This window comes from Diaporthe amygdali (genome assembly GCF_026229845.1).
Source record: "Diaporthe amygdali strain CAA958 chromosome Unknown NODE_59_length_222216_cov_65_098826, whole genome shotgun sequence".
In the NCBI taxonomy this organism is placed as follows: Eukaryota; Fungi; Ascomycota; class Sordariomycetes; order Diaporthales; family Diaporthaceae; genus Diaporthe; species Diaporthe amygdali.
In genome coordinates, this window is record NW_026517079.1 from 26,429 (window position 1) to 46,399 (window position 19,971).

At 53.9% G+C, this 19,971-nt stretch overlaps 8 protein-coding genes across 8 annotated transcripts; 5 read left to right on the top strand and 3 right to left on the bottom strand.

Annotated features, from left to right (window-relative positions):
• Nucleotides 1–104: 104 nt before the first annotated feature.
• On the top strand, nucleotides 105–2,055 carry J7T55_000474 (sodium phosphate; the record flags this gene model as incomplete). The annotated part of the gene is made up of 3 exons (XM_053135754.1): nucleotides 105–180; nucleotides 274–1,704; nucleotides 1,766–2,055. 3 exons carry the CDS (start codon nucleotides 105–107, stop codon nucleotides 2,053–2,055), a joined length of 1,797 nt encoding a protein of 598 aa, XP_052986547.1.
• Nucleotides 2,056–2,460: 405 nt separating this feature from the next.
• On the bottom strand, nucleotides 2,461–4,353 carry J7T55_000475 (uncharacterized protein; the record flags this gene model as incomplete). The annotated part of the gene is made up of 1 exon (XM_053135755.1): nucleotides 2,461–4,353. One exon carries the CDS (start codon nucleotides 4,351–4,353, stop codon nucleotides 2,461–2,463), a length of 1,893 nt encoding a protein of 630 aa, XP_052986548.1.
• Nucleotides 4,354–6,625: 2,272 nt separating this feature from the next.
• Nucleotides 6,626–7,030, top strand: J7T55_000476 (uncharacterized protein; the record flags this gene model as incomplete). Its single annotated transcript, XM_053135756.1, has 1 exon — nucleotides 6,626–7,030. The coding sequence occupies one exon, from the start codon at nucleotides 6,626–6,628 to the stop codon at nucleotides 7,028–7,030; it is 405 nt and encodes a 134-aa protein (XP_052986549.1).
• A 2,550-nt stretch (nucleotides 7,031–9,580) lies between these two features.
• Nucleotides 9,581–11,452, top strand: J7T55_000477 (uncharacterized protein; the record flags this gene model as incomplete). Its single annotated transcript, XM_053135757.1, has 1 exon — nucleotides 9,581–11,452. One exon carries the CDS (start codon nucleotides 9,581–9,583, stop codon nucleotides 11,450–11,452), a length of 1,872 nt encoding a protein of 623 aa, XP_052986550.1.
• A 269-nt stretch (nucleotides 11,453–11,721) lies between these two features.
• On the bottom strand, nucleotides 11,722–12,611 carry J7T55_000478 (uncharacterized protein; the record flags this gene model as incomplete). The annotated part of the gene is made up of 2 exons (XM_053135758.1): nucleotides 11,722–12,450; nucleotides 12,516–12,611. The coding sequence occupies 2 exons, from the start codon at nucleotides 12,609–12,611 to the stop codon at nucleotides 11,722–11,724; spliced, it is 825 nt and encodes a 274-aa protein (XP_052986551.1).
• A 2,047-nt stretch (nucleotides 12,612–14,658) lies between these two features.
• On the top strand, nucleotides 14,659–16,451 carry J7T55_000479 (endoplasmic reticulum mannosyl-oligosaccharidealpha-mannosidase; the record flags this gene model as incomplete). The annotated part of the gene is made up of 2 exons (XM_053135759.1): nucleotides 14,659–15,206; nucleotides 15,269–16,451. 2 exons carry the CDS (start codon nucleotides 14,659–14,661, stop codon nucleotides 16,449–16,451), a joined length of 1,731 nt encoding a protein of 576 aa, XP_052986552.1.
• Nucleotides 16,452–17,414: 963 nt separating this feature from the next.
• On the bottom strand, nucleotides 17,415–18,080 carry J7T55_000480 (helix-loop-helix dna-binding domain-containing protein; the record flags this gene model as incomplete). Its single annotated transcript, XM_053135760.1, has 3 exons — nucleotides 17,415–17,496; nucleotides 17,582–17,780; nucleotides 17,975–18,080. 3 exons carry the CDS (start codon nucleotides 18,078–18,080, stop codon nucleotides 17,415–17,417), a joined length of 387 nt encoding a protein of 128 aa, XP_052986553.1.
• A 546-nt stretch (nucleotides 18,081–18,626) lies between these two features.
• J7T55_000481 (septum formation protein maf) lies at nucleotides 18,627–19,554 on the top strand (the record flags this gene model as incomplete). Its single annotated transcript, XM_053135761.1, has 2 exons — nucleotides 18,627–18,824; nucleotides 18,898–19,554. The coding sequence occupies 2 exons, from the start codon at nucleotides 18,627–18,629 to the stop codon at nucleotides 19,552–19,554; spliced, it is 855 nt and encodes a 284-aa protein (XP_052986554.1).
• Between the last annotated feature and the right edge of the window lie 417 nt (nucleotides 19,555–19,971).

Below are 19,971 nucleotides of genomic sequence, written 5' to 3' on the forward strand. Positions count from 1 at the left end.
GCCTCTCGCCCACCATCGACATGTGCCAATGCTCCGAGCTCAGGTACTCAGCGTCAACCCCAAGACAATATTTCTAGGCTTGCATCTTGTCATCAGCCGCCAAAATGCTTGACCAGTACACCTACGTCTTCGTTATCGGCACGCTCTTTGCGATGCTCGATGCGTTCAACAATGGCGCAAGTAAGCTTCTTCCCTCAATCCTTGGCCACCCTCCCTGAACTTCACTCCCCTTCATTCTTTCTCCCGGCATTGGGTGCTAACCGAGTCCGATAGACGATGTCGCAAACGCGTGGGCAACCAGTGTCTCGTCCAGATCAATTTCGTACAGGCAGGCTATGATATTCGGTACCATCTTCGAGATGTTGGGGGCCATCACCGTCGGCGCCCGGACAGCAGACACAATCAAGAACGGAATCATCCCCAACGCAGCCTTCCAAGGCAACGCCGGTGTCCAGATGCTCGCCTTCACCTGCGCCCTCGCCGCTGCCTCTTCCTGGGTCATGTGGTGCACAAAACACTCGGCCCACGTCTCTTCCACATACTCCCTCATCTCGGCTGTCGCTGGTGTCGGTGTTGCGACTGTCGGTGCTTCAGAGGTTCAATGGGGATGGAACAAGGGCAAGGGCTTGGGTGCCATCTTTGCTGGTCTCGGTATGGCCCCGGCCATCTCTGCCGGCTTTGGCGCAACAATATTCATGCTCATCAAGCTGGTCGTGCACATGCGGAAGAACCCGGTCCCATGGGCTGTGTGGACCTCGCCCTTCTTCTTCCTCATCGCCGGTACCATCTGCACGCTGTCCATCGTCTACAAGGGCTCTCCTAACTTGGGCCTGAACAAGAAGCCCGACTGGTACGTCGCCTCGGTCACCATGGGCACTGGTGGCGGAGTTGCCCTCCTGGCGGCCCTCTTCTTCGTCCCGTACGTACACGCCAAGATCATCAAGAAAGACGCCTCCGTCAAGTGGTGGCACTTCGTCCAAGGGCCTCTGCTCTTCCGCCGCCCTGCCGTCGCTGAAGCAGAGCAAGCCGTCGTTCCCAACTACGCAGTTGTCCAGGAGGAGGACGACGCCGTTGAGTCCCCTCGTACTGCCCCTGGATCCATCAGCGGCGACTCAACCCAGGCCGACAAGCACTCAGACCAAGAGAAGGCCGCCATCAACGCCGAGACCACACAACTCACCTACAAGGAGATCCAGGAGCAGGGCGAGGCCAAGCTGCGCGCCAAGCTGCTCAAGAAGCGCGGGCCCCTCGGCTGGGCCATGCGCACGCTGCGCGACAACCCGATGGGCGCAGGCCAGATCTACGAGACGCACAACATCAAGATGCTGTTCAAGCGCATTCCCGCCATGATCACCGTCGGTCTGCTCTACGGTCTGCACTACGACATCCACGCCGCGCAGTCCGGTCACGCCGGTACCCCCGAGGGTGCGCGCATGGCCCGCGTCTACGCCAACGCCGAGAAGTATCCCAACGAGGTCGAGCACACATACTCGTTCGTGCAGGTCCTGACTGCCTGCACCGCCTCCTTCGCCCACGGTGCCAACGATATCGGTAACTCGGTCGGCCCCTGGGCTGTCATCTACTCGGCCTGGTCAACGGGCGAGGCCGCTGCCGCCAAGGCCCCTGTCCCAATCTGGCAGCTTGCTGTTCTGTCTGCCACCATCTCTCTAGGTCTCATTACCTACGGTTACAACATCATGAAGGGTAAGCTAGAGCTCCTGCCTGTGATTTATTGCGAGCTTGAAACTAACTCGTTGGAAAATAGTCATGGGCAACAAGATCACATACCACTCCCCCAGCCGAGGCTGCTCGATGGAGATGGGCGCCGCCGTCACTGTGCTGGTCTTCTCGCAGTTCTCCCTCCCCGTTTCCACCTCCATGTGCATCACCGGCGCCACCGTCGGCGTCGGCTTGTGCAACGGCACGCTCAAGGCCGTCAACTTCCAGCGGGTGGGCCTGCTCGTCATCGCGTGGATCGCCACCATCCCCATCGCTGGCACGCTGGGTGGTATCCTCATGGGTCTCTTCCTCAACGCGCCTCACTTCGGCTCCTAGAAAGGGGTTTACTGCATATTATTGTTTTTCATATTTGGGAGCTCGGGAACGGGCGGGAAATCATGGCATGTTGACATGTGTACAAGCAAGCGGTTAGGCATCTTCTAGAATCTTAGAGATCTTGTTGGCGACGCATACCCCTTACAGTCTTACACATAAAAGATATTCTGCATTCGTTGATCAACTCTTGATTATTGTTTCCTGACTACGTGACTGTGTCTCCTTCAACGTCCCCTCCTATGGTTGGCGGAGAACATGTAGTATCGAGTCCCTTTGAAGTCCCGAACCAGGTGTTCTTTTTATATTCCAAGTGCTCTTGATATCTCGTATTGATTATTACACGTCAATTGCCTCCCTGCTGTCGATGGCACTACGCTCCTGCCAGAATGACTGCCATTCCAGGCCTCAGCTGTCGCCTTTCATAATCACCCTTTGTCTGAGGCTTGATGGGAAAAACTCCAACAAAGTGCGGCTATCAACACTCTCCCAAACCATCTCATCTGGAATCGCGGAGTGATTGGCTTCTGCGACTGCCATGCATTCCTCGGCATCAAAACCTTCACACCTGTCTAAGAATAGCCGCACCACTTTCTTGTGTCCGTTCCGTGCGGCTAGCCAGGCTGGGCTGTCACTCATGCCCATCGCCCCAGAATTACTCCCAGTGTCGACATCACTTCGACACAGTATAGTCTTTACCATGGACTCGTCACCTTTCCACGATGCTATAGCCAATGCCGAAAGCGAGAGTTCTGAAGTACACTTGCTTTTCAAGTTAACGTCGACGTCTCTCCGTGTAACGAGCATCTCGACTATACGTTGCCTTCCAAATTTGGCGGCCATAGTCAACGGAGTCTCCCAAGTGCCTCCTGTATTGAAATAGTCATTGACATCGATGCTGTCTCTGCCGATTATAGCTTCAACATATGCTCCTTGTCTTATTGCGATCATCAGCGGATGCGGAGCTTCGTTGGCATCCATCTTGAGATCCTTTCGGGCCAACAGCATTTCGACCATGGAATGCTTGCCAAGTTCAAGCGCGAGGACAAGCGCAGTATTTCCGGAAACATCGTGTTTGTTCACGTCAACAGCATCTCTGTCAAGAATGTCCTGGGCGATAGCTTTGTCCCTTGCGGGCACAGCGGCTGTCAGCAGCGAGGATGGCAAACCTTGTAGCGATTGACTCGCTGTGGCAGTTGATGTTGGGAAGTACATCATTGCTTGATACCGTTTGTACTGCCGGTGGGATTCATTTGCGAGGTACCAGCCGACTACCCGACCAGGCAGGTCCTCCAAGGCATCGAAAAAGTCATCTATACCCCAGAAAGGAGCTGGAGGAGCGGCATTTCCCTGATCCCTAAACAACAGATGGTATATGGTGCGTTGAACCACCGTGTATATGTCAGCCCCATAATCCGGCTGAATTACTGTCCCGTTATAAGCATCAGATGAAATCCCTAGTAACGCGTATATGCGGTCTCTGGCGTCGCACGCTTGACTAGAGCGAAATTTTCTGAGGAGAGTTTTCAAATCCCGGTTGGATGTCCACCAAGACTTTTGCCTTAGAGGCCCTGGCATGATATCGAGTACGGCCTGAGCGTGGGTGTCGACGTTTCCCAGGCCTAGGAGAGCCGGCAGTTGGGCAAATGTCCTGGAGTGGACGTACTTGGCCCCACAAAGAACGACTGCTGACCTAGCACTGGCTGCCTCTTGTAGGATCCAAACGCGCCGAAACCATGGCCTAGCAAGCATTTCTTCCAATGCATTATATGCTCGTCTGAACATATCCGTCGCTGGTCCTCCGTTTGCAACCACCATGGATTCCCATTCCTCCTCCCAAGCCTTACTCCTCGATGCATGCAAATCAAGCGTCTTTGCAAGGGTCATGAGGAGATCGCTGTCTTCAGTACTTGGACCCAACCAGATGACGACCTGCTCCGCAAACTTGTATACCATTCTCATCTGGCCGACTTGATGGCTCTTCTCCTTATCAGAGGCCTGGTCGATGCAGATTGCGTCAACCCAAAGAAGGCGATCTTGATGCGGTGATCTCAAGGCGCGCAGAGCCGTGTCCAGATTGGCCGTGACGATGAATGACTGCTGGTTCACAGTGATCTCGCGCTTAGCAGAGGCATCACCCCAGGTGTAAGATAGGGCCTCATAAGGTATGCCATCGATCTCATGGAGGTAAGCCTCGAACAGCTCGCAGCGTACGGGCTCGGCGGTATATCCCTTCTCGAGCCTGAGCAGGCGGATGGCGTCTCTTTCGAGGTCAAGCCGAGCGTACTCGTGCAAGACCATTGCCGGTATCACATGAATGAGACAAAGAATGGAGAGGTCAAGAGTCCGGGCCCAGGATAGGGCCACCGCATCTCCAAGTGGGTATTGATGCAAGACAGATGTAAATGTGGGCAGGGGGCCGCAATTGTATCTGTTAGATATGCCTGGTCCCCACCAACGAGTCTTGTGGCGCCAATGACCTGCTGTCGTTGACAAGCAAAACGAACGACCCCCTCCCTGCCTGTTCCAGCTCCCTCAAGATGTCACGAACTGCTCAAATAAGAATCATGGTGACCTGGTCTTATGGAATTTCGCCAAACCTGCCCGCCTTTATCGTTTGTCTTTACCGGCATACTTGAAAGCCGTGCCAGCCTCCTCTACAGGCTGCTCACCGTCTGCAAAGATGATGCTGCACTTCTTGGCTTTGTAGACGTTGGTTCAGTACTGTGCAAGCTCGTACATGTCTTTGATGGAAGCGAACAAATGATTGCCATTCTTTCTCTCCCGATTCGCAATCGACCAAGGCCTGATAGTGGTCTTGCATCCTATGAATTTGGCTGGTCTGAGGGAAATACATCGACCTTCTGATATACTCAAGATGTGCCGCAAGACCTCAGGTCGCATCATGGTCCTATAGAATAAGCAAGAGGTACCTCATGCTCAGCGACCTTTCATTAAAATTTCATGTATAATCTATTATGTGAAATCAACTCTCTCTGCGACTTGTTGGCTACTTGCGCCTGAAATCCGCAACGAGTCGACCTGTTTTGAGCACTTTGTTTCCAAATGATATAAAACAGAGAAAAACTCATCGCAAGGCCTCATCATGCACGCCATCTCAACCGTTCTGACCGGCGCTGCCAAACTAGCGTCTTCCTAGTCATAATCAAACCATGTTCATCGTGCCTAGCATGCTCCTAGTTCTATGCCTTCACGGTCACATAAATGTAAAATCGTCTCACTCATTTTCAATACTTTCTATCCTTACCATCACTTTTACTTTGGACTTCTTTCAGGCTGTGTATCAACGATCCACCTGTCTCCGTTTCTGTCTTTGTTTCTGAAAATAGAATCAACATCTTCAATGGCACCCTGGATCGACTATCCCCAAGTGATTCGGCTCTTAATCCTAGAGACCTTACTCCAGGACGGCTGCAGCGTTGCTAAATTCGCTACAGTATCGCGAGAGTGGCAGGCAGTTATCGAGAGACGTAACTTCGCCCGACTTAAATTGACGCCATCGCGCCTTACTGATTTCAGTTCACTCATTCACCGCAACCGACATCTTGTAAACTACATATGGCTTTGTGTGGAACTCGAACACTATTCTTCCCTTTTAGCCTATACAGGAGACAATGAGTTCTTATCGCAAAGAGATGTCACCTGTGTCAGTACAGCAATTCGGAATTTGTTCTTAGCGCTTAGTACATGGGAGCCCAGCGGTGAATTACTGCTCGACATGAGTATTCATTCGCCCAGCGACTCAAAGTACTTACTCAAGTATCTAACCTTCGAGCCCGATACCCCTTCAAACAAGTGCTTGAGTCCAGGCGGTGCGAACCTGGGGGATCAAGCGGGGCATGATTGGATTAATTGGAGCGCCATTGGCAAAGCCGAAATGCCTATCTCGATGACTTTTAACTCAATCTATCCCAGAGTAAATCACTTTGAAATTGATGTTCCAGTATGGGAGGAGAAATGGTGGCAGCAAATGCCATCTGTTCCAGCAGTAACGGGTGTACTGCTACGACAACAAACCCGTCGACAATGGCTTCCAACTACGCTTGAACAGATGTTTGCTTGCTTTCCTAGGCTAAAGGAAGTTGTTTACGAGCCATGGAGGAAACTCGATCATTATTGTCAGGAAGCTGCAGATGAAGGTAAGTAACCCTTAAGCATTTCCTTCTTTCCCTTCTATTGTATGATTTCCTATCATATATTTGACCAGTAAAAGTTGCTGATTTTCCTTTGAAAAAACAAAATAGATTATGGATTTCTGTTCGAGTCACTTGTTTCGCAAGGAATACAGAAACTTGTGGTTTTCGAAAATTCAAATCCATACTATTCACGCGCCCTCCCTGAATACAAACGTACTCGAATCTCAAGCACTGCTTTGAGTCAGAAAGCAGCTGAAGTTAGCCTCAAGCTGGAGCAATTCTCAGCATCATTTCTAATTGATGCTTGCATATTCTTTGCTTCTTGCGAATCTACCTGGAATTGGGCCAACCTGACATCGCTGACACTTACTTCACAATTGCTGATTCCGAGAGCGCGCCAGACTGGTATCGACAATATGCTCATATCAGCAGCGGCGGCAGCTATGACAATGCCTCAACTGGAGACTATGGAATTATGGAACGGACGAGCAGGTTTAGCAGCTCTCTTCAAGTACCAGTCAAGGTACGCTGCTTTAACCTGGAGAGGCACATGGGATTTCACTCTGCGACCTCGCATTATCCAGGCCTGGGAAGGCGTTGCACAAAAACATGGCTCCAAAGGCCTTGTTGTACACAAGGAACTGCTCGACTGTCGCTTTGATATCAAATCTCATGGTGATGCAATCCACTATTTGAGGCTTTCAAAGCCGGTGGTTCGGCCTATTTCGTTGCAGCAGATCCGTACGGAGCACAACGTTCACAGCGTCTGGGAGGAAATGCGAAAAATAAGGGTGCAGCAGGAGGAACTGCAGAGCGTATAGTCCATTTCAGGGTGGAATACGAAGAATCAAGGAACTCCAAGAATATCTACACAGCACATAGTTTATTTTAAGAATCCCTAAATGGGTAGTTTCGGATATTTAATGAAAACATATTCTCAACACATTTATATAGCTTGTAGTGACTTGAGGTAATCCTGACTGCCGAGCTCCTTGCCATAGTCCCAATTCGGTTGAGCACTATACACACACAGGCCACCGCTCGAAATCTGCCAATGGGAATTCAAACCTCAATCTTATTTAGTTGTAGTCCGGGTTGAGGCGAAGGCTTCGTGAAGAAGCATGTATAGGGAAGGGCATTTATCTATCTATTTATAGGCCATGAATTGAATCTCTACTGAAGATGATGCGTTATGATCTCCCATGTGACCTCGACGACTCTGGGGCTGAGATATCCCCGGTGAAGCTCTGAAGTACCTGTCCAAATGATCTCACTGGCTCGCCAATTGGACTACATTGCATGCCTATGAGCATCCAATATGATTTATTAGGCAGCCATTTCCTCCGTGAGGTGGGCAAGAGAGGTGGATGAAGAGATGGAAGCAGAGAAAGGCAAACAGATGGACGGACAAGGCTTTGTATCACGTCTCTTCGAGACTCAAAGCATCAAGGAATACAAACGTGCTAGGAAAAGCCAACTCTTGTTGTTCACTCTCCGCGTCGAAGCCAGCGGGAACCCTTCTCTCGGCGCCATTATCTAATCCAGTCTGGGTGAATACATGGCGAATACTGGGGTATTGGGAGTCCGGATGCTTGGTAGGTATTCCGCATCTTCAAGGAGGTCCTGAAGCTGTGGGGTGTAGGGGCGTCGCATGCCAGATACGCCCGTCCCACACCAACCATAACCTTGCGGCATCCATGGGCTGGCTGACAGGATCCTCAATCACAGGTTCAAACTTGTTCGAGAAGAAAGGAAATGGGGCTGGAAAAGCGAGCAGCAAAAGGTAGAGAATATAAGCCGCATAGGAGAATTGAGACCAATGTGAACGAGCACACGTCAGTTCGTCCCCAAACTCAAAATCTCACACGCTGACTGAACCAGGATTTTCGGATTTTCGGCCTGCTCTCTCTTGATCTCCTGCTTTCACTCTCTGGTCTAAAGCTGTATGGATGCCATACCAATGACCGGCGACTCTCGACGAGACCGTGAAGCATGGCCAAATGTGGTGTACATGATCATGACCGTTGCCTACTTTGGCATCTGATTGCCAAGTGTGGTTGGAAAGGCGACGATCAGTACGCCTGTCAATGACCGAAAAGAGCAATCTGGGGTTGCACGAGCTGTTGAGGTGTTCTGAGTGCCAGCCAGGAAGCCTGACCGCTTTATGTTGGGCACCACCAGTGTCTCTCCCCCTGACTCTCGTACCGCCGGCAGCATGCACATCATCTGATCCCGTGAGAACTCGATCTGAGCTTCACTAGCCGCCATCGCACTTGTCAGCGCCAATGCCGCAGGAGAGAAAATAGAGGGAAATCTAGAATAAAACGGTTTCCTCGACGCCGGCCTCGAATGCGGCCGCCGTCTCACACGGTCTAAATAAACGAGCGGCCGGCAAAGTCCTGGATCAATCAGTCGGGGCCGATGCAGCGTGTTCGCCCATCCCAAGCGCTGAAGCCGCCGGCTTGGCGAGGCCAATATGAGCGGCCGAATCAGAGCGATGGCTCGCCGGAAATTAAGAAATCCAATCACGGCGGGAGCATGACCACCAGGAAGAAAATGAACGCTGATCTCCCTTCCCCGCGCGAAGTCTGTCCGCTTTTGTCGCCGGGCGTCTAACTGCAGCGTGACGGGGCCAACGATTGGACATGAACCCCTGACCACACTTACACTACCCCTGTCTTATCCTCGATGTTGCTATTTTGAACGGCAGCCTGTCTCTCTTGTACCGCACAGTACCGCTTACACGTATTTCCTGTGCGAGTGAGACCTTCTTTCCCGCCCCATCTCCTAAACTTCTACTTGTCTCTACTGCAGATGGAGTACGTACTCTGCTGTGACAAGAGCCGCCCAGTAGGCAAGACTCGGGTTCTCCTTAAGATCGCACCAGACAAGACCTAGCAATGTGCCCACAGCGCTTAAAATAACCATAGATATGCTGCGGGTGAGCGGGTGCGGACGCCATGTGCTTCTCGAATGACCATCGCGGACGACGCAAGGATCTAGCGTGCCCCCCCCGGGTTTGTCTAATCATGAAGCTTGTTCGCTTTCGCGAGCTTGACTTGGGCGGTTGGGTCTATGTACATTCTGTAGATCTTGATATAGTCTGCTTTTCCGCATCTGCCGGCCACAGCTAATTTCTGTGCTCTTCTCTACCCCCTCCGAGTGCTGCTTTTGTCGAATTTTAGCCTCCAAGTCTATACAGTCCTAGGTTCTGTTTGTTACCAGCCAACATGCGTCGATAGTAGATTGGGCGACGACCACTCCACCTCCAGCAATCCGGCCGAGCCTGGGTGCTCGCTCTGAGAAGAGGAACTGAAAGGGTAGACTGAGATTCGGAAGATCTGCTCGAGGCAGACAGGACGCCACCAACAATGTCGGCAGGACCACCCCAGCAAGGGACATTCTCCCTGTTCCCAAAGGACCGACCACCATCTAGGACCCAAAACACCACGCCAGGCCGGCCATCAATAGACTCGGTGCCTCGAGACTCCCCATCTAGAGCAGGAAGACGCACTCCGCTAGAGCGCAACATGTCCGTCCGTGACGGCAAGAAGACCTCAGCAACAACCACTGGCCCCTCCATGGGCCCATCCGAACCTGTAGACGCAGGCGAGAGCACAGTTGTGTGGCCATCGGAAAGCAGACAGGCAGATCCCATAATACAACGGCCGGCCGCGGTCGTCACGGCTGATCCTCCCGCTCGGTGTGATACTGCCTTCTCTGAAGCGCAGACCCTCGTCCGGGCTAACAGCGATCGATCCAGGAATTCGATAGCCAAGCCACCGCTGGACAATAGAGCGACACATTATGGAGAGGCGTCATCCGAGGCCCCCTTGCGGTCCATCTTCCCAGAGTACAACCCAAACCTCCCACTCTCCCAGCAAAATTACTATCCTCCTCAGTCAAGCCCAACCCACCCAGCAGGCATTCCCGCCGGAGCCATCAGCCGTCGTCTATATTCGCCCACGTCTGAGGAGAGGCCAGAGAATAATGAGAACACCATCAGCGCCCCCCTGCGCAGCCCCATGAGCGTCAATAGCTCCCGCACCCACCAGCAGACGGCCACACGGAAATGGCCCCCGCCGAGAGTGAACGTAAAGCCTTCGACGCCAGAGCCAAGCAGTACCGATCAGCTCCGGAACTTCTGGAAGGTCGCCAACGGCTGGAAGGCCACCGCCTCTGAGGGCCGGGTGTACACATTTATGGTGTCGAGCGAGAAGGACACGCCCATCTACACGCTGTCCTCCAAGTCATCGCAGCCGTTCTACCGGCTGAAGCTGGACCCCACGTCGACGGCAGCCTACGTGTCGCTGTCGCGACTCGACCCAAGCAAGCCGTACAAGCCGCCCGTGCCGCTCAAGGACGGATCCGGCAGCCCCAGGAGCGGCAGCAGCGAGAACATCAGCACCGGCGAGGCGGCCACCAAGGGCTGGCAGGAGGTGCTGAGCACGACGCTGGAGGCGACGTCGCGGCACCACGCGCCGAACGACGGGCTTGTGGCGCTGCTGTACCCGCTGGCGGCGGCGAAGCTGGCTCTGGAGAGCCGCTTCACCAACGCGGCGGCGTTCGCGACGGCGGAGCGCGAGTGCGCGCGGCTGGTGTGGGACGACGACAGCGGCAACCACTTCCTGGTGCACCCGGCGCTGGCGCTGCCCTTCTGCGTGACGGTGGAGCGCAACCCGGCGTGGAGCCGCACCGAGTACACGCTCGAGCACGTCGAGAGCCCGCAGCACCTGGCGCGGCTGACGCGCGACGGCACCGGCTCCGGCTGGCTCGAGGTCGACACGGGCATCGCGTCCAAGATCGACGCCGTGTACCTGGCCGACGTGGCCGTCGCGGCGCTCATGCTCGTCGCGCACGCCGACGGCGAGTTCAGCCGCGTCGAGGTCTTCGAGCCGCCGCCGTCGCTGCGCAGCGAGAGCAGGCAGCAGCAGGACGGGAGGGTGAGCCGCATCAGCCGCATGAGCCCGCGGATCAACAGCGGGGACAAGAAGGACAAGAAATCCGGGAAGACCCGCATGGAGGAGTTCGAGCTGGACCTGGAGAGCCAGACGAGCGACCTGAAGAAGCACTCCAAGAGGAGGAGCAAGGATGAGGACAAGATGCCCGGCTGCGCGAGGGCGGTCATCTCGCTGCTCGGCGTCATTTTCAAGTGCTTCATCTGGTGCGCGACGGTCCTGTTCAAGGCGCTGACGGGCTGTATTTCGTTGTTCGCGAGGTGTATAACTTCTGAGAAGTTGTAGGCATAGGGTAGTGAACAGCGGATAGATATCATGTACGACTTGGATGAGTAAAATGACGGGCAAGACACCGGGTAATGGTTCCGAGCGAGTCGAAGGATGCATTCATAGGCTGGTCTTTGGGGGAGTTTTTCTTCTCTGTATTTCTTTTTTTCCCCATGATACCTCCCATGCAGGGCACGATGTTCGGGTAGAGAGGACAAACTCTTGATGTCCTACGAATTGAACATCGGTTGCCCTGCCTGCGGCAGCAAGAGCAGAAAACTACAATTCTACTTCTTGCGCTCCCGAACCTTGATCTTCTGGCCCCTCCTGGTGGTGGTCGTCACTGTCGCCGTCTTCGCCATCCGTGCCCGTTGCAACTCGAGCTCATTCTCCGCGTCCGTGAGGGCCTTCAATTTCTTCCTTGCATTCCGCAACTTCTGCCGTAGTCGCTCTGCATTCTGTGCTCTTTTTCTTGACTCAGCGTCTTTCTCATTCCCAGACTCCTGGGAATCGTCATCGCCCATGTCCACGTCGTTGTCATCCTCTTCTGGTTCCGGCAGCTTCTCCTCCAACTCCTCTTCTGACGTAGCGAACACGATTTTCTTTGGTTTTGATTGTGGCTTTGATTTTCTTGGTGTAATGTCATCATCACTGTCAAAGTCGTCTTCCTCCTCGTCATCATCGTTGTCGTCCACGCCCGCAAGCGCCCCTGCAATGACAGCCTTCTGCTCGAGCTCTGCGACTTCCTTGGCGACTACGTTCCGCACCGTGCGCAGGTAGCCGATGTCTTGTGTTTTGAGAAGTCGGACGGTATCGATGTCCAGGGCCTTGTTTCCTCTGTCGCCGGCTACCGTGCCGGTCCACTTCTTTCCGTCTGCGAGCTTCCCTGAGGAGAATTTGCCTCGGGAAACCATGCCAAAGTAGAACTCATCTTCATTTCGATCGGCAGCCTTTTGCTTGAGGCTCTTGAGGACGGTTTGTTTCTTCTTGTGGTCTTTTGCTCGAAGGGAGTAGTCCTGATTCACTGTCAGCGAGGTCGTGGCTGCGGTCCACTGGGAGTTGGAGTTAAAAGAAGTCGCACCTTGTGCTTTTCGAGGAGACCCAGCCTTTCACGGGATTTGATCTGACCTCTCTCGCGATGAGAGCGGCGCTGTATTGAATTTCGCATGGACGACATTTTTGGTGTTTGCCGTGGCGTTGAATGGTAATTGACGAGGAAGATGCGGCGGCAGGGTCCAAAGTGCCTGGCAATGTCTGGGAAAATCTTAAGGTTGCGGCCGATAAGATAAGGCTGGGCGCCTAGGCTGCCCAGGTACCTAAGTATTGTATCCACCCACCTGCTCCAACCCGGCCGTCGACCCATGGACATCCGGGTTCTAGTACCATATTTTCGAAGCTCAATCACTGAGCCAGAAGCCAACGGACTTATAAACATTCGTGATGGCTTACAATTCCTGGGCAAACATGTTTAAACCTTTATTGAGGTTACCAAGCAAAGCATTAAGGCGTGCTCAGGAGCATGGTTTGAGAGTCACAGGATAGGACCTGGACAAAGCTACGACCACCAGCAAAACATATATTGGGAGTAGCTATATCTTGTCACTGATGGATCATACAAATGCAGCAGTGGCAACGGACAGCTTGGTTGACAGTGACATTGCTCCGAGGACGAGCGGACGGCCGTTTCCAGCTCCCGAGCCGGGGGTCGATCTGACTGAGCCCACTACGGAGCCGGATCTGACTCGGCGCCGGACGCACCACGTCATTCGCCGGCACAGGGACCGGGCTTCGCGACCTTCTGCCGCCAGTATCTCTCCTTGATATATGCTGGTCATATGTTGATCTCCCCCCTGCCTTCTTCCCATATCAGATTGGCGAGCGACGGGTGAGACCTGGTCGCGCTCCCACAGGCCCAAGCAGGAGCGCGGCCGGGGCGTGACCATCGTCAGGGTACGTGAAGCACCCTTTGATTTTACCAAACCCTGTCCTTTCGAGCTTCTTGCAATATCCTAGGAAGGCTGCCGCGGAACTGACTTTTATTATTAGATGGTGTGTATACTCAAAAGAAGTCGTACCCAAGCAAGGAGACCTTCACAGGCTTAAAGAACTTTATTTACTAAAGTTTGAGTAGGCTGTTATGAATGACACTCTACCCGTGGACAGATTTTTTCGATTCTCAAATCTCATGGCTTATTGGGTAACATATCCGTCATGCCACAATCGTAACTCGTTAAATCGCGTATCCTCTGGTGCCTTGATCCTTTACCAGCGTGCTCAAATATTTAATACTTACTCAAATATGAGCCACAGCAGCCCGAGGTGATGTATCATCTTGGCTCAGTCGTTGCTGCTATGTCCGATCCGCTGCGTCCATATCCTCTTGTTTCGTATACGAATAACCCTCTTTTTCCACGATAAGGGTCAGTGAATCACATGTCGATCATGTCAGCCACGTATCAGCTGAAAATGGTGTTGTGTTGATCCGTTTCGATGCATCGATGCTTGGTAGAGTAGGGACTCGACGAGTGAAATGAAGATTGGCTTTGGCTGCCGAGCATGGCACAGCACACTTTCCTTCCCCGGGTCGCTGATCCAGACCCTGACCCGCTTGTCCACCGCAACACCCCTTTTTTGCACAACTTCTATTTCGGGGCCCACATGCTTCTCTCGATCTCGGTAACGAACCCCAGGCGTAGTAAATACGAACTCCCCATGCCATGATGTCATGGTTACTCGCTTTTCAGAGCCTGCAAGGCGCGTACTCACATGTTATACGAAGCCGGTTCTCTCTGGTTGAATCATGGCATTTCGCTGCTTCCCAGCCTTGAAACCAGGGTGGGCCTCCATGGCCTCCATGGCCTATTCCCCGGGACCAAGACTGGACGAGCCTGCAACAACGCTGCCGATCATCTCTCGTCCCCGATGTCCCGCCGGTGGGTCAAGGCTTCTTCAGAATCAATGAAGATGCAGCATGTGCCTGAGGTCGACAGCTATCCCTGTCTGTTGCCAACTTTGGGCCAGGAGCAGCGTGACGGGCAGTTGGGAGCTGGGCCCATGGACGCGGCCCATATGTCAGCATGTTGTCTGACAGAGAATCGGAGACGTTGGTCTGCTTTTCTCTTTTTGTCCCTTTTCTCTAAAGCACCGTGTCCATCCTTTGCAGGGACACGTTCAGGACTCTCCTTGATTTGCCCTGTTACTGGTCCTCATCCCATTGCTAGACAATGGCTCTCATGAGCACCCACCGAAAGCCTCTGAGGCTGGTGTTGTTTGTCTTTTTCGTCCTGGCACTCTCCTTTTTTACTCTCTCCTCTGATTACTTCGAAACTTCGAACCTCGCTCTCTATATAAACCACCCTTATACATATGTTCACAGCAGTTATGACTGGGCCCGTCGCAAACAAAGATACCCTGTGTCGTCATACGCGAGCCCTTCCCAGGACCCTCCGCGCAAGTTGCCCAAGGTACAGTTCGACTTCGAAGAGGGCCAGGGAGTCCAGGAATCACGAAGAAAGGAGATCAAAAACACATTCAAGAAGTGCTGGCACAACTATAGACAATACGCGTGGGGGTATGACGAGCTCAAACCAATCTCCCTGATGGGGGCGAACACCTTCTCAGGATGGGGAGCCACACTGGTCGACTCCCTAGATGCGTTGTGGATAATGGATATGAAGCCCGAGTTCAAGGAGGCAGTTCATCAGGTCGTCTCCATTGATTGGGATTTCCACCCGGACCACCAGATCTGCAGTACTTTTGAAACTACCATACGGTAAAGTCCTGCCCATTCATCGGATATCGCTTACCGCCGAAGTTAATTCGAGACAATATAAGGTATCTGGGAGGACTCCTCGCCGCATATGACCTGAGCAACGAGACTGTGGTCCTGCAGAAGGCGACTGAGCTCGGCGAAATGCTCTACAGTGCGTTTGATACGCCGAATCGCATGCCGGCCAACTCGTTCAACTTCGAGAGGGCCAAGGAAGGCCAGCTTCTGCCGTCCACACGCGAAATCTCCGCTAATGTCGGAAGCCTGTCCATGGAATTCACACGATTGACACAGCTGACGGGCGACCCCAAATTCTTCGATGCGACCGAGAGAATCAAGAAGGAGCTCAAGCGGACACAGGATGGCACCAAACTCCCAGGGCTGTGGCCCACCTTCGTGGACGTGCAGAACGGCTTCCTGACACCCGACAGCTCCTTCACGCTCGGCTCCATGGCCGACTCGCTGTATGAGTATCTTCCGAAGATGTATGCGTTGCTAGGCAGCCTAGACGACTCCTACATGGAGATGCACGTGAAGGCCATGAACACAGCAAAGGCCTTCCTCCTGTTTCGCCCGATGTTGCCGGATACGGAAAGCGACGTCGACATCCTCTTCTCGGGCACCGTGCTCGCGAACGGCAGGGGCATCATCGATCTCTTGCCGCAGGGGCAGCACCTTACCTGCTTTGTGGGAGGCATGTTTGCCCTTGGCGGGAAGCTGTTCGACATCCAGGAGGACGTCGAGATCGGCGAGAGGCTGGCCCGCGGCTGCGCCTGGGCTTATGAAGCTATGCCCACGGGGGTCATGCCTGAAGAATTCGCTATGATCCCCTGCAAGGAGGCGAATATGGGCAAGTGCGCGTGGGACGAGGAGCGGTGGGAGAAGGAGGGCAGCAAGAAATTGCCCAAGGGCTTCTCCAGTGCTCACGCCCCTGGATACTACCTGCGGCCCGAGGCCATCGAGAGCGTGTTCTACCTGTACCGCATCACAGGCGACTCAAAGTGGCAGGACATCGCCTGGGACATGTTCCAGAGTATCAAGAAGGTCACCGAGACCAAGTACGGCTTCTCCGCCATCGACGACGTCACCAGGGGTGGCACGCCCAAAAAGGTCGACTCGATGGAGAGCTTCTGGCTCGCAGAGACGCTGAAGTACTTCTATCTCATCTTCTCGGAGCCCGATCTGATCAGTTTGGATGATTACGTGCTCAACACGGAGGCGCATCCGCTGCGTATACCGAAGCCGTGATGACAGTGCCGGGCGGTTTTTACAACGGCTTTACGAGAGTGTTATACATCTGCTATCCTCAGAAAATCTTATGGAAGATAGTAGTTGTATGCCAAGTCATGATGCCGCTGGCAGGTCGGACGCGAATAAAAAGCTTTTTGCGACATATAAATAACATAGAATATTTCTCGTGGTTGAGAAACCGGCTCACCACTTCAAAGGCCCTTGGGTGGTGGCATATGGTATTGCACTGGATCGGTACGGACACGGATTTGTTGGGCGTCGGCTGGATGAGGCTCACTTATTCGAGTGATGGGGACAGTACATTTATTCATCAAGTATTGCAACTTCATTAGGCACTGCTTGAAAGAGCATAACTCTCAGCGCCTCAGGCAATTGTACTCATCGATCTCAAAGTCGATGTCCCTGGCCACTTCCGTATTCATTGGGGCAATATCGCGTCTTACTGCAAACTGAAATGGTCATATATTGGCCATACTCTGAGGTAGAATCGTCTCCGAGGGCCATAATCGCACCCACTCGATGCACGGGACCTAGCAGAGGAGGTTACCGTCAAGCCGTCCTCCGATTGCCATCTTGGGTAGTCTCGCTTCAAAATAAAAACGCCCCAAATCAGTGCATGTCCAAGTCCACTCTCGGCTGGGGACCTGCCCGTCGGATCCTGAGAGTCCATGTGCGCATCCTAGACCATCATGCACACTCATTGCCTTCCCGACGGCACCTTGACCGATGCTTTTCTCGTTGGGATTCACTCCTACATCGCTTCTGATCCCCGTCCTCTAAGAGTCACGAACCTAGCATCGCAACTCTTTCTGCGATGTCCTGACTAGGTCAGGGGCTGCCACGGGATGAACACCAATAGTGATAACATATCTGGTTGGTGTAGCCTAAGGGCTTTTAAGGTGTCAACTGCCACCACTTGCGTTTAAATAGCCGGCTTGCGTCCCAGCAGGCCATCACCGCTCACAGCCCCGAGCCGCCTGCGTTGCCGTTGCGCTGCTGGAGGTGTTCGAGGTTCACCTTGCTTAGGTCCACATTCAGCGGGCTGTACTCTACGGGTCAGTATTTAGAGTTCCGTCGTGCGTGGTATACCAGCAGTGGGGAAAAGGGGCGCAAATGTGGTGACGCACGCCTTCAGATCATCGGACACCACACCACCTCTTGCCTCAACCTGCTCGACTAGCCGGCGGCGCTCCTCGATCTGCTCCAATATGAACTGGACCGAGACATTCAGGACGTGTCCCTCGGAACGGCCTTGGCCCTCTAGTCCGGGGACGATGGAAGCCATCTTGTCGAAGCCATCGCGGATGGCTTGACGGCGCTTTTGTTCTTTACGGAGATGTCAGCCGGCCGCCGTTGGGTGATGTGATGGAGACATAAACGGTATGTGGCGCATCAGGCTTAGAGTGATTACATGTGCGCTTTGGCCCAGCCAGGATCGATCTATGGCTATGTATCTGTGTGTATATACGCACACACATATATAGTTTGGGTGGGTCTTGATTCGTGAGATGGATACGTACCTGAAGAAATGTGGTTCTGGCGCTTCTGCTCTTCTGTCAACCGGGGCTTTTCGTCTTGGCCGTTGGCGCCGTCGCGCGGAGGTGACGACTTCTCGGGAGAAGACATGGTCAAGGAATGTGTAACGTCGGCAGCGTGAAGATACGTTGGAAAAAGTATCGTCTCCGTTTTAAGGTATGGTTATAAATATGACGAGGTATTACTGCCTCAGCTCCCGCCCCTGCTTTTGTTTCCTGTTGGGAAAGTACAAAGTGACTTGAGACCGATGAGACAGAGGTGCGTGACCAGTGTTGAGCAAGAAGCGAGGCAGACATGTGATAGAGGATGTACTGTCGCAGATCCGCAGTATCCCTGCAGCTGCATCTACACAGTAATCTTCATTCCGGCCGGGACATGTCAAGCATTTTGCGGGGAACCTTCAACCACGATTGATTGATTGATCACCTTCCGGGCGCCAGGTACCTCCCGTGCCTCCCTAGGGCCAGCAGAACCCCTGAGCTAGTGGGGTCTGGCTTCCCTTACCAGCTAGCAGACGTCACTCGCTGACTCGCCCCAGCCGCTTGACGGTCTAGGTAGGAGAGAGCCTCAACCTAAGGACAACTTCCTAGTCGCATGCCGTTCTTCAGCCTGACATTTCGAAACCGCGAAATCGCAATGGCTTATACATCTGTGCCCTCGGACAACCCACCAGACTATATCCAGTCCGCCCGAGAACATGGCATTCGGCTGAGGCAGAGCGCCCCTGTCAAAAAGGGGCCCCTCCCCTTCGAGCTGCCCATTATCAGCCATCTCAAGGGCAAGAGAGTCATCCTCGCCTCGGCCTCACCAAGGAGGAAAGCACTCTTGGCACAGGTAAGTCAAGCATGAAATCTCTGACCCCAGAACTGAAGTCTCCTCCATGCTTATCAGCTCTCACCATGCACAGGTTGGCCTCAAGGACCTCGAGATCCTCCCCTCCACGAAGCCCGAAGACCTCTCCAAGAAAGACTACAGCCCTTACGAGTACGTCTCAGCAACAGCCCGCCAAAAATGCCTGGACGTCTACGAGTCCGCCCTCCAGACCCAGGCCGAGCTGGCCAACTCCAAGGCCGAGACACCGGCCGACCCTGAGCTCGTCATCGCCGCGGACACGATCATCGTGACCAAGGACGGGCGCATCCTCGAGAAGCCGCGCAGCGAGGCCGACCACGTCAGGATGCTCAAGCACCTGCGCGACACGCGCGTGCACAAGGTCCTGACCGCCGTCGTGTGCGTGGCCCCAAAGGCGGACGCCTCGCACCCGGGCTACGAGATCGCCGCCCACACCGAGGAGACCAAGGTCTTCTTTGCCACCGAGGTCGACGGCCTGCCGGACGACGTCATCGAATCGTATGTGCGGACACGTGAGGGCGCCGACAAGGCCGGCGGGTATGCGGTGCAGGGGATCGGGGGCCTGGTGCTGATCGAGAAGCTCGAGGGGAGCGTGGACAATGTGGTGGGGCTGCCGGTGCGCAAGACGTTGGCGCTGATGGAGAAGGCGGTATTCCAGCAAGGGGAGGAGGAGGTGCAGTGGAGCGATGAGGAGGAGGAGAGGGGCGAGTGAGCAGCGTGGTAATTAAGGAGGTATATACCGTCTTCGCAGGTCGCTCATGCGGACGCTGTGAGCATCGATGGATGGTCGCACTGAGACCGCCTCTATGCCATAGACATCGCCCGCCCAGCTTTCATCCCATGTTGAGTCCCTCCTCGAACTGCCCTTATAAGGCCCTCGATTCCACCTGAACCTTCAAGATGGGGGCTGTTGGCGCAGCGGTTTACCGCAGCAGGTTGATTGATCTTGTGCCCTTGGAAGCACATCCCCGGCCTGGCAGTTCTGCTGCACAACCACGGGATCTCTAGGAGCGACAAACTGGGAAAATGGGACCGCCGGCTTGGAACGAGTAGGTGAAAGAGATCATAGGCCACGTGGGGCAAGCCACCGTCCTGGTGACGGAATATCCAAAAAGACGCCATAAGAACG